The sequence below is a fragment of the Coffea eugenioides genome, unplaced genomic scaffold (assembly GCF_003713205.1).
Source record: "Coffea eugenioides isolate CCC68of unplaced genomic scaffold, Ceug_1.0 ScVebR1_346;HRSCAF=1007, whole genome shotgun sequence".
NCBI classification, from domain to species: domain Eukaryota; kingdom Viridiplantae; phylum Streptophyta; class Magnoliopsida; order Gentianales; family Rubiaceae; genus Coffea; species Coffea eugenioides.
In genome coordinates, this window is record NW_020864050.1 from 8,546 (window position 1) to 22,238 (window position 13,693).

Here is a 13,693-nt window from a genome sequence, read left to right on the forward strand (position 1 = left end):
AAACTAAAGGAATGAGTTAAAAACCTAGTGAGATTCCCAAACAAGCAATCAGGTAGGGAAACCATGGAAACATTACATTTAACAATTTGCATACTTTGCACAGTAATACCCAATCATTCAAGAAATAAACACTCAATCATTAAAAGAATACATGCTCACTTGGAGCCATTCATTCAAGTCATTCATTCATTCATTCGCCAACCATTTTCCTTATCCCTCTGACATTAGAAAACGTTTGCAAGTGAAAACTCTTTCAGTGATCTTACCATTCATTCATTGATATCATTGCATTGAATTCACTGGCCAGTTCTTCACCAAATTCGTGGTAATACTCGAGTATACCAAACATTGTTCCAGGGTCACTAGCCGCCCGACCGAATCCGCTTCTGGTTCGAGTCAACTGGCAACGAAGAGCAAGGGTCCAATTCAGCCAAAAGGCTTACACTCATGTACAAGTAGCATTGGATCATTTAATCATTGAAAAATTCACGTTCACTTAGATCGAGTGCGATAAAGTATACACTCACCTATCGAAAATTCATTTAACAATCATTGAAAAATATTTAACATTCAAGCAAATATTCACAACAATTCACATAGTCATTGGAAGCACAACATGCAAAGAACACTCACCAATTTAAGCAAAATAACGTCAAAAGTTTCCTTCCGGATTATGCCCTTGATCACCGACAAACCCTAAGAATAATCAAGAAAAAATATTATGGTTTAACCATCCAAAGTTTAGGTGAACCAAAGAAAATTCGAGTAACTACTAGTACAAATGTGCAAATATGGTTTTGGAGGGAAAATAGAACATTTAGACCTAAGGGATATGAGCAACCAAGAATTTCCTCATTCCAATCATAAACCAAGCTTAAAATGGTTTAACAACTCCAACTTAAAGTTGGAAATGAAAGTTAGGATAGTTTTAGGAAAACAGAATATTTTCAGTTTTACGCGATACTATTTGAAAAATCATATCTCAAGTTTCTTAAGTCCAAAATTTATAAACTTTATAATGTTGGAAAATAGATTCAAAGAATTATAATTTCTCAGAAGACACCTTTGTAAGATTCTATCCACAAGTCAGTCAAAATTCAATCTCAAGTGACTGCTTTATCGAGTAGAAAGACAGAATAGGAATGGAAATTCAGTCAACTTTGGAAAATCACAGATATTTTTAGGAATTGAGAAAAATTTTAAAATTTTCATGGTAGAAATTACTCTGAATCTAATTTCAAACGCAATAAGTGAAACTCAATTTGAATTTTTCTACACCAAGATATGACAGATTTTCCAAGATTGTTTAGAGTCTCCTGCGAAAAAAATTTTCAGCAACACTTCCTTTGTATTTACCAATTTTTCCAACCATTTTCAAGGCTACAATCTCATAGTATAACAGCCCCAAATCAAGCTCACAACTTATAGGAGACAATTGGTACATATTTTATATAGCAAAGACTAACCAAATTCAACATATACTTGATATATAAACAAATACCCAAGCTGAAATTTTGAAACCCTAAACTGAAAAATTCTAGCAACTTCACAAATTCATGATATCTTCCATAAAACTTCTAATTTCAAGACATTTTCTCCATAAATTGCAAGATAAGAAAAAGAAAGAAAGTTTCTTAGCTTGGTACCTTCAATTCTCAAGGAAAAATACAAAATCAAGGCTGCCTATGCAAAATCACTCCACCTCAAGCTTCCTTATCACCTTGTTGCACCTTTGTTCAGATTAGATTTGTGATTTTTGTTGATTTCTTACTAAATCAAGGCAAGATCAATATGATTTGTGAAGTTTTCTCCTCTCTTTTTTCTCTCTAAGGGTCGGCTAAAGACGGAAGAAAATGAATAGGTTTTGAGGAGAATTTACAAGATAAATACTAGAATGGCCTTTGGTCAAAGTTGGCTTGAATTGCCAACACTTGTCACCACCAATTTTCTCGTATTTTTTTTTCTTTCCTCTTGTTTTTAGGTCTACAATTTCAGCTGACTTAAGGGGTAATTTTGGGATGATTAGATGAAATAAAATCAAGGAGATTAAGGTAAGAAAATATTGGTCAAGTAGTGTACTCAATCGGTAACAAACAATGTACGTCGGTTCAAGTCTATTTTCCTTAATTCCCTTGTACTTTTGTTTTAACTTATGATTCACTAACTTAATATTAGTACTTCTAATCACACACTTCCTCTTACCTATTACTCACTCTTATCCACCAAATTTAGTACATACACCTCACCAATCGATCACACTATTAAAATGCACCAAAATCCTAACTTACTCTAATTTTAAAAGTAAAAGTAAAACTCTTGACTCAACTAATGAAACCACCACGAAATTTAGAGCTAGTAAATAGTTAAATAGTCAAGTAAAGAAATATAGAAGGAAATATAAATTAATGTTTCAAAAATGAAAAAAAAATTAAAGAAATTTTTGGGTCCTCACACAGCTTATGATGATATGTTTGTGTTCTGTGATGATGGTCAAGTGAATATTATTCATTATGACAGTGATTGGGTAGTTGGTTCGGATGTATCCTACCATGTTACTCTTCACAGGTATTTCTTCTCAACCTATTTCGAAAGAGATTTTGGATATATTAGGATGAAAAATGAGATCTCATGCAAAGTTGTTGGCATGGGAGACATATTTGGATACAGATACCGGGTGCTAACTGATATTAAGAAATGCTCGACATATCCCTGATATTCGCTTTAATCTTATCTCTACAGCAAAACTTGACGATAAGGGTTAGCATAACTTGCAAAGTGGAGGCAAATGAAAACTTAGCAAAGAAAATCTCATTGTTGCTAGAGGAAAGAAGCAGAGTATCCTCTATTTGATGCAAGTCAAGTTCGGGAAGGAAGAAGTCAATGCAGTTCGTGATTCATCAATTGACCTTTGGCGTAGGCGACTTGGACACATGAGTAAAAAAAGAGATTTAGACATTTGTTCGCAAACAGCTCCTACCCGAAATTAGAGATAATGCACTTAAACCCTGTGTTGACTGCATTTATGGGAAACAACATAGAGTTGCATTTCAAAATTTTCCTCCATCTAGAAAATTGAATCCGCTAGAATTGGTGCACACTGATGTTTGCTATATGAAAGATAAGTCTCTTGGTGGTGCTGTTTATTTTGTAACTTTTATTGATGACATTGCTAGAAAGGTTTGATGTTTTGTTTTGAAATCCAAAGATCAAGTTTTGAATATGTTTAAAGATTTTCATAACAATATTGAAAGAGAAACTGGTAAGCAGTTAAAGTGTGTACGTGCTGATAATAGTGATGAGTATAGAGGACCATTTGAAATCTATTGCAAGTTCCGTGGAATCAGATTGGAGAAGATTGTGTCAAAAATTCCTCAAGAAAATGGAGTAGCAGAGGATGAATAGATCCATCACTTAACGGGTCAGATGTATGCTCTCTAATGTTAAGTTGCCAAAATTCTTTTGGGGTGAGACAATGAGGACTGCGATCAATTTGATTAATATTTTTCCATCAGTTCCTCTAGATGGTGACATCCCAGAGAGAGTATGGACGGGAAAAGATATATCCTTTAAGCACTTGAGAGTTTTTGATTGCCGGACATTTGTTCATATTTCTAAAGATGAGAGGTCAAAACTTGATGTAAAATCAAAATAATGTATTTTCTTGGGTTATGGACATGAAGATTTTGGTTATATGTTGTATGATCCTATTGAGAAGAACGTGATCAGGAGCAGAGATGTTGTCTTCTTTGAAGATCAAATCATTGAAAACATTGATAAAGGTGACAACTCAAAATATTCAGATGACATACTTGTTTGTTCAAATTAAGATCTAGATTCAATTCCAGTACCTGTTGATTTTAATCAAGGGGGAGCTGAGATAGAGCTGAGAGAGGATGTTAATAATGGTGATAATCCTACTGCTGATGAACCTGAGCATGAGGTGCCACTTACTCCACCACCGCCACTACAAGATGAGTTTAGGAGATCTACCAGAGAGACGAGACCTTTTAACAGATATAATCCTCATGAATATGTGTTGTTAACAGATGGAGGAGAGCCATAGTCCTACTGTGAGGCTTTAGAGCATGAGAACAAAGAAGATTGGTTGTGAACCATACAAGAGGAAATGACACCCCTACATGAGAATCATACTTATGATTTAGTGAAACTGCCTAAGGGTAAGAGAGCTCTGAAAAACAAACGGGTTTACTGGTTGAAAACTCAGGAGCACAGCTCATAACCAAAGTACAAAACAAGATTGGTTGTGAAGAGATTCAGTCAAAAGAAGGGTGTAGATTTTGAAAATAATTTCTCTCCTGTAGTAAAGATGTCGTCAATTCGAGTTGTTCTGGGTATTGCAGCCAATCTAAATTTGGAGATCGAACAACTTGATGTGAAGACAGCCTTCCTGCATGGTGACTTGGAAGAGGAGATCTACATGAAGCAATCAGAGAGGTTCAAAGAAAGTGGCAAGGAAAATCTTGTCTGCCGTCTCAAGAAGAGCTTATATGGGTTGAAACAGGCATCGTGACAGTGGTATAAGAAGTTTCACTCCTTCATGACAGACCACAAGTACCACAGGACTATATCTGATCACTGTATTTATGTGAAAAATTTTTTAGATGGTGATTTTGTTATTCTCTTGTTGTATGTTGATGACATGTTGATTGTTGGTCGTGATACTATAAAAATTGATAGGTTGAAAAAGGAGTTAAGTAAATCCTTTGCAATGAAGGATTTGGATCCGGTTAAACAGATATTGGGAATAAAAATCTCACGTGACAGACAAAATGAAAAGTTCTGGTTGTCTCAAGAAAAATACATTGAGAAAGTATTCAACAGATTTAACATGAGTAAGGCTAAGGAAGTCTCAACTCCACTTGCGGGTCACTTTAAATTGAATATCAAGCAGTGTCCTACAAGTGAGAAAGATAAAGAAAATATGAAAAATGTTCCTTATACCTCGACTATTGGTAGTTTGATGTATGCCATGGTTTGTACCAGACCAGATATTACTCATGCTGTTGGAGTAGTCAGTCGATATCTCTCTAATCCTGGTAAGAAGCATTGGAATGTTGTCAAATGAATTTTCAGATATCTCAAGAGAACTTCTCGATTGTGTCTGTGTTTCAGCAATGGTAAAACTATACTAGATGGGTACACCGATGCAGATATGGCAGGTGATTTTGACAATAGGAAGTCCACATCTGGATACTTGATAATTTTTGCAGGGGGAGCAGTATCATGGCAAAATAAGTTACAAAAGTATATTGCGCTTTCTAGTACGGAGGCAGAGTATATCGCAACTACTGAAGCATGCAAGAAGACTCTTTGATTGTAGGAATTCTTTCAGGAGTTGGATATGAAGCAAGAGAAATACAACCTTTATTGTGATAATCGGAGTGCTATTCATTTGTGTAAGGACTCCACGTTTCACTCTCGATCCAAACACATTGATGTGAGATATCATTGGATTCGGGAAGTATTGGATTCCAAGTTATTGACACTTGAGAACGTGCATACAAATGATAATGGTGTTGACATGTTTACCAAGGCATTGCCTAAGGAGAAACTCTTATTTTGCAAACAAGAAGAAGTGAGCAGCTGCATGATGGATTCATTCTTCGATCCTGGTGTGAGAACAAAGGCTACCGCCGCCACTTTGAGAGAGAGACAAAGAGAGAGAAAGAATGAGAGCTAGAGAGAGAAAATTCTTTGCAACTTTGAAACCTCAGTTGGAAAGTGATTTGAAGTCCGATTGAGACGAAATTTCACACACGCGATCCTCTCGTCAAGCTCTACTTATCTACCGGTTCAGATTTCAGATTTCCTTTTCGTTTGGTAACATCTTTCCAAACCCACTTCTTTGACAGTTGTAGTTTTTTGGGGGTGATTTGTAGGAATTTTGCTTGCTTGGTATTGGTGATATTATTATCATCCGAATATTTCGAGTATACCTGTGTGTTCCCATTATTGTGATAGTGGAGATTTTGACTAGATTAGGTCCCGTGATTTTTTTCAATTTGAATTTTTCACGTAAAAATTTTGGTGTCTTGTGCCTTTTATTTTTCTTGCATTTTATTATCACTACTGGTATTATTATTTGGTGATTTGATTTATTCCTATTTTAGCTGGTACTTGGGAAAGAGAAATTTATCTTGGACTAACTCTGATATTGTGTGTCTATACCGGTACCGCTTTCCCAACAAACAAAAATGGTGGAAAGGAAGCATCAAATCCATAATTATCTCTAGGTTGATTAATGGTTGAGGATCAATCATGTAGGGGGATAGTTGTTCTTCTCTGTAAAATTCAGAGTTTTGGCTCAAGAAACGGCTAAAGCAGATTTCCAATCAATCAACTCATCTATCACAAAATACGTAACAGGTTAGAACTTAATTAATCATAATCCAATGGCTGTAAATTGACATTAGTTTGCAAATCCTGATGCAATGGCTATACATTAGACAGCACAAGTATCAAGTGAGTATAATCCTTTGGAAGAATCAAGTGAACCCATGTCTTCTTAGTACCAAAAGGCCTTTTTCGGATAACATGCAGCAAATTATTGTGGTTCATCACCACAAAGGCGCAGCAAAGAATTATTTGGGTTAGGATCCTTCAAAATATGGAGGATGTGCCAAGTGTCAAACAGTGGACCAGTCACTTGTCTCAAGGACAGCATGTTACAGTAGAAGACACTCTCCTTTTATTATATTCGAGAGATTATTCTAATTCTATTTCTTCTTAATCACCTCGTCTTATTCTAGAGTAACGTTTTCAAAAAGTCAGACTACGTATAGAGCCTCAACTTTGTTGATGCTTTATCGTTATATTTTACTAAGTTTTTTCATTATGTTTACTAAATTTTTTTAAAAAAAATTTTACTTTCATAAATGTAAATGAAATTTTAATTCCATCAATGAATATGTAAGATAAATTTTTTAAAAAAATAGTGGGAAAACGTATCTAGGTGTTTGCCAATTTCACAGAAATCAACTCATTCAAATAATTTCTGTTTTTGGAAAAGGCATATACTTGGAAGCTTCTCATGTCTGTATCATCAATTGCCTAACCAAATCAAGGTAAATTCTGTAGTGTATTCATATATTCCAAAGACAAGTGTGGAAAGTAAAGCATATGGCAAAGAAGCAGGCACGTGGAAAGGTAAAGAATATGTCAAAGAAACTGACATGTACGGATGATGAAAGGAATATGTTTATAAAAGCAAGTGGTGACCTATAACAGGCACGGGCCGGTTTGGAAATGTTGTGTATGGCAGAAGCTGAAAATGTATTGGGGTGTCACGGAATTAACATATATATAATGGGTATAAAAATAAAACACCGAAAAGGAAGCGTAAGCAGTACTAAACACAGTCATGCTTGGTTTTGAAGCAACATATGGACATTATTGAATAACGAGTTGAGAGCCTTTAAAAAGTGAAACTTAAGAAAATAAATGTTTGAAATATTAAGTTTTTTAATTATGTAATCTATTTTGATTATCGCTGTTCTAATATATAGTCATTTGGAGGATTTCTAGAGCTGAAGTACTAAATTCTTTTTGGACTTTTAATAAATTTGAGTTATTTTTCTTTTGGTTTCTCACTTTTCTAACAACTTTTATCTAACCTACTAAATTTGAATTATTGAAATTGATTTTAATTGTTATATTAGTAAAATATTAACATTTTTTGGAAACTGGGTTCATGGAAGACAGATTGTTTGCATGTTTCATATTTAATTGAATACAAATATCTCTACTTTACATAAAAGCGTCCAAGACTGAGGAATAGTGGGATTTCAAATTGATTCTCCCGATATGGGTATTACATCAACAAAATAACTATCTATTTATGGGCATTTTACTCTGATAATTACATTATGTAAAATAAATAAATGTTTATAACTAAAATTGAAAAACTGTTACACTAATATTTTTTGTGAAGATAAACTGATTGTCCTGTATTTAGCATAAACTGATTTTGAAAGTAAAAAACAAATTGCCCATAACATACGTGCTCTTTATAATTTTTTTTGCATTATATCAACAAAATACTAGCTATTTATGGACATTTTACTCTGAATCATTACATTTATGTAAAATACATAAATATTTATAACTAAAATTGAAAAAGTATTACACTAATATTTTTACGAAAGGGAAACTAGTAAATTTTGTATTTAATAAATTTTAAATATGTGAAAGTAAAAAAGTTTTGCCCATAACATACCAACTCTTTATGAGTTTTTTGCATTACATCAACAAAATACTAACTATTTATGGGTATTTTATTCTGAATCATTGCATTTATGTAAAATACATAAATATTTGTAAATAAAATTAAAAAAGTATTATACTTATATTTTTACGAAAGGAAAACTAGTAGATTTTGCATTTAACAAATTTTAAATATGTGGAAGTAAAAAAGATTGCGCCCATAACATACCAACTCTTTATGAATTTTTTTGCATTACATCAAACAAATACTAGCTATTTATGGGCATTTTACTCTGAATCACTACATTTATGTAAAAAAATATAAATGTTTGTAATTAAAATTGAAAAAGTGATACACTTATATTTTTACAAAAGAGAAATTGGTAAAATTTGTATTTAACATAAATTAAATATATTAAAGCAATATTAAAGGTGATTTTATTAGTTACTTAATTTGTTGGTAAGAAACAAGGCTTCTTTTGCAAAATTTGTTCATTAGATTTTTCCAAATAATTAGGATATAAAGGTAAATTTTCACAATCTTTTTGTTAGCAATAGACCCCAATTTCCTCCTAGGCAGTGACGAAGCCAAGATTTTTTCCTTGGAGGGAGGGCCAAAATGATTGACAAATAAAATTATTTTAATATGTTATGTTCAAAATAAATTTCATCTATTTAAATATATGGCATCCTAAAATATCAAATATTAACTTTAATTATAAAGGTATGTCTATTTAATAAATATGTAGTATAGTCATAACTAAAATTAAGACAAGAAATAACACTTGATTAAATATCTTATAGAAAAAAATGCACTTTTCATCCTCAAAGTTTGGGTGGTTGGCCAATTTTATCCTCAAAGTTTCACCCCCAAACATATTGCATCCTCAAAGTTTCGTAATTTTGGCCAATTAAGGACAATTGACGAGAAATGAAAAATTGATCGTTAGAACCAACGATTTTACCCAATAAAAAATGGGCAAAACTGAATGGAGCCATTTTTAAAGGAATAATTGCAACGGACAAAAAGCTCAATTCTTCTCCTTCTTCCCTCTGCCTTTCTGCAACCCCAAAATGTTTTTGCCAATTTTTGGAGTTTTAACGACCGTTATACAACTTTCAAAACAAATAAATTCATTCTAAATTTTTATTTGGGATTATTTCATAAACCAAATCGTGGTCACTTTCCGTAAAGTATCACTTTCCCATAAAAGACTAGCTCTTTATGGCTTTTCTCCATTATAAGAACAGAGTACTTATTTTTTCATAATTAAATTTATTTATCAAATAAAATAAAAATAAATCCATTTTCTAATAAAAGAATAGCTCTTTATGGCTTTCCTCCATTATAAGAATAGAGTACCCATTTTCTCATAAATAAATTTATTTATCAAATAAAATAAAAATAATCTATTTTTCAATAAAAGACCAACTTTTTATAGCTTTCCTCCATTATCAGAATAGAGTACCCATTTTTTCATAAATAAATTTATTTATCGAATAAAATAAAAATAAACCCGTTTTTTAATAAAAGATCAGCTCTTTATGACTTTCCTCCATTTTAAGAACAGAGTACCCATTTTTTCTTAGACAAATTTATTTATCAGATAAAATAAAAATAAACCCATTTTTTCAATAAAACATCAGCTCTTTATGACTTTCCTCTATTATAAGAATAGAGTACTCATTTTGAAGGCAAAAAGGAATTTATTTATCGGATAAAATAAAAATAAACTCATTAATGTCAATATTGAGATATAGCAAAATGCTGGCCCACCTCTCAATGTGATTTTCAATGGGATAAGATTTGCACAGTACATATAGCAAATTGTCATAGCCCATGTTCCTTCACATGTGTGTAGAGGCGGTAATTGTCATGGATTGCTTACAACTTATTCCCTCCAAACCTTTTCTTATAATGGAGTTTCTGATTTTATCCAAGTAAAAAATTATTTCAGTGAAAAAAGGAAAAATAGAAAATTTATGGAGGAAAGTCACAAAGAGCTGGTGTTTTATTGAAAACCATCGACCCCTTACCAAAGACGATCAAATGCAGCTAAATGATTTTCTTGCAAGAAAGTTGCCGAAAGCAGCTTTGTGACTGTAGTTGCTACTTTTTTTTTCAACCATTTTTTTAGCAAGAGGTATCATTAATGTCAATATTGAGATATAGCAAAATTTGTATACGAAATAACAAACCAATTTGTCATTACAAATACAAAACGAGCAATAATATATTACAACCAATACTATCAACAGTACAAAGCACAAAGATACTCAAATCAAATTCTAATTGGGCTTTAATATGTACAACCAAAATTGCTAGAGATAACAAATGCTAAGATAGACCCTGTGCCAATATACAATGAGTATCATGTTTGCATTAATTGGCGAAGTCCATAATCGAAGTAGCTTGTAAGAGCTTCATAACCATATCATGTTTGCTCTCCTCCACCATTTTTTATTTCTTCAATTACATGCGTATCCATTACTGAATAAACCAAAACACAGAGTCAATTACTACTAGAGAGATGCGACTACATATATAAACCTCCTTGGAGGAAAAGAAATACTCTGTACAGATTATAAATCAAATGAAAATGACATTTTACATTTCTGTTGGTCAGAAACTTTTAGTGAATATCAAATTTTGGTTCAAGACTATTAAAAGGACCGGTTACCTGAGCTGGGTGATGGTGTTTCATGTCTTCTCGAGGTCTACTAACAATGTCTTGTTTATTCCTCGAAGATGATGATTGACCACCTGATGGTGATGCTGCATCCCTTCAAGTTGAAGAAAGTGGGACTCTCATGATTGTTCAAATCAAATGCAGCTTTGTTTTCACTTGGGTCATCAAACACAGAGATTCTGGGTTCAAAATATGGAGAATCCAACGTTATCACTCCTTGTTTACTCAGGAAGTTAAGACGAGGATCACATTGAATAAGCTTTTCGAAATGCTTTCCCAACAAGCCTTGTGGACACTGCAGAAAATGACGCCTGCCAGAAATCCCAGAAAAAATGCCAATCAACGGTGAGTCAGACCATTGCTGTATTGCACTTAGTCTCCAGAGATTGAGCAAAACAACGAAAAGAAAAAACTGTCACTTTAAAAAAAAAAAAATTAGAGCATCTCTCATCTCTTAATACCTTTAGTATCAAAAAGCTACCAAATATATTTCAAATGTCCAATTCGGGATTACCCTTCTCCCCTGTTTCTTCTCCCCCACCCAATAAAAAAAAAATCATCTCTTTGGTGATAAAGGGAGAAATGCTAAAAGCACAGAAGGCTAGAATAGAGTAAGTCCAACAATTGAAATTCAGTCGTGAGTCGCTGATACTCATAAAAGTCAGCATTTCACTTTAAAAGCTCGTAAGATAGGAACTTGGAAGTCAACATCAGAGAAGAGAGGTGTATGCAGACTATTGTTCAGATACATCTGCGGTCAAGGCAGTATAGATGTGGTGATAACAAATCGCTATCTACATAATGCTGAGATGTTACTGAGAAAGTCAAAGAACCACCTAAGAAATAACAAATTGATGAAGTAACTCAAATGGTACAAATCAAAATGTGGGGGTGGAGAACAAAAAATCCTTGCTACATAAATAAACAAATAGGACACATACAGTACGGAACAAGTAGCTTGTTGCCTAAAAAGTGCCATTTAAAAATGGCAACACAATAAACTCGTGAATGAATGAGAGATTACCATACCTTTGTATGCTGGCCTGACCCCAAGTAAAATCAGATGTTGCCTACCACAGGGTATGCTTCCTGGGCTGTGGAGTTGTCTCCCAAAAGAAAAGAGGTTGTCCTGCAAGCTACACCATTAAAAAGAAAAAAACATGTTTTCACTATAAAAAACATGTTTAATAATTCTATTGGACTTGAATGGGTGATAATTGGAACCTCTATGAATTTTAAATGTATTTTCTAGAACCCAATTTATATCAATAGTTGTTTTACTTTCAAGGTGAACGAAACCTTCATAGCCAAGTCACAAAATACATTACATTATATTACCAACTCCGCTCGCCCGTTGCCTCTTTCAATCACCTATCACATTTTAAGCATAATCTATCATAAGATTCTTCCTTAAATTCTTTCTCCGCCTGAATTACATCTCAGCATGGCAATAATCAAGGTTTTTAACATTTTGTTTTTCTTGAATTATCAATCTTTGTATCTCTTTTCAATTTAATAACAGTTTCAAGATCACAATGTCACAAATTACCGGCTTATCTGTAATATATCTTATTTTTCGAATAATGATATGCAAACAAAAATTAATAGTTCTACATTTTAAGTAAAAAGTGACTCATGACGAAAATAAGAAAAAATGTAAAGACATCTTCACCTGAATACAAGTAACTGTCTGAAAGCACCGGAGCTCCTGAGAGAAATCGGGTAACCCAATAGTGTGATGCAAGATCCGGTTGGTCCCATAGTCATTGGAATTGGGCCCACCAACGATACATATGACTGGCAAATTCTCACTATAAGCCCCAGCGATTGCATTCAACACACTCAGCCCACCCACAGTGAACGTCACCACACACGCTCCGACTCCCTTGGCGCGTGCGTAGCCGCCAGCTGCGTATCCAGCGTTCAGCTCATTACAGCAGCCGATCAGATTCAACTCCGGCTCGGCTATGAGATGATCCAACAGCGCTAGGTTGAAGTCCCCAGGAACTGAGAACACGTCCTTCACGCCAATCTGCACCAGCCGCTTAGCCAAGTGGCTCCCAAGACTTCCTCCCGCTGGAGCCTGAGCTGAGCAAGCCGTGATGCCACTTCCATGAATAGCTTGAATTTCCATTTCTGTCACGTTTCTGGACTTTTTTTTTTTTCAAGAAATTGTTATAAACTTTCGGGGTTTTCGGTTTAAAAGAGCTTTCTGGTTTTAGGTCGCATGATCATGGGATGATCATGTATTTATAGCTTGGCATCATAGCAGCGTCTTTGTTTGTGGGCGGTGGGATGGGGGGGGGGTGGGTGTTGAAACTTGAAACTGGAGACTGGAGACTGGGGAGTGCGTGACCGTGTGTTGTGTTTGTAAGTTTTGGTGCTTTTGAAAGACTATGGGCAATGGTAGGCAGGAAGTCTTGAAAGGTGGAGTTGTCTTCCTGGGCAATGGTAGAAGGAGAAAGGTGCAGGGAGGTTGCGATTGAACTTTCGAGCGCTCTGATCTAAGAACAATATTTGGGAAAGTAGCCTTGCAAGTATGGAAGGCTTGGAATTCATGTGGTGCTAGGCTTGACAAGTGTTGTGCTGGGAATGGTTAAAAAATTTTCAATGCGCGGCTCTGCTAAAAATTGGAAGGGAGCAAAATTTTGAAATTTTCGCAAAAAAGCACCCATGATTTCTCACCAATAACATAGAAACTTTGGCCCACTAGAATTAGTATTTGGAGGGAAGCTTTCCCGCTCTCCTTTTGGCGAGAATTTTAAGCGAGAAATGTCCTT

The 13,693-nt window shown here is 34.2% G+C and overlaps 1 protein-coding gene across 2 annotated transcripts; it reads right to left on the reverse strand.

The window, feature by feature from the left end:
- Positions 1-10,432: 10,432 nt before the first annotated feature.
- On the reverse strand, positions 10,433-13,407 carry LOC113757948 (pyruvate decarboxylase 1-like). 2 transcript variants are annotated; one of them, XR_003466524.1, is made up of 4 exons: positions 12,586-13,407; positions 11,943-12,049; positions 10,905-11,224; positions 10,433-10,714 (listed from the first exon to the last, which is right to left on the reverse strand). XR_003466524.1 is itself a non-coding variant. In XM_027301009.1 (4 exons), the coding sequence occupies exons 1-3, from the start codon at positions 13,045-13,047 to the stop codon at positions 11,139-11,141; spliced, it is 648 nt and encodes a 215-aa protein (XP_027156810.1). In that variant the 5' UTR covers positions 13,048-13,407; the 3' UTR covers positions 10,433-10,714; positions 10,905-11,138. The 2 variants fall into 2 exon arrangements, 1 of the variants encoding a protein (XP_027156810.1); XM_027301009.1 differs by having other exon boundaries at positions 11,943-12,042.
- Between the last annotated feature and the right edge of the window lie 286 nt (positions 13,408-13,693).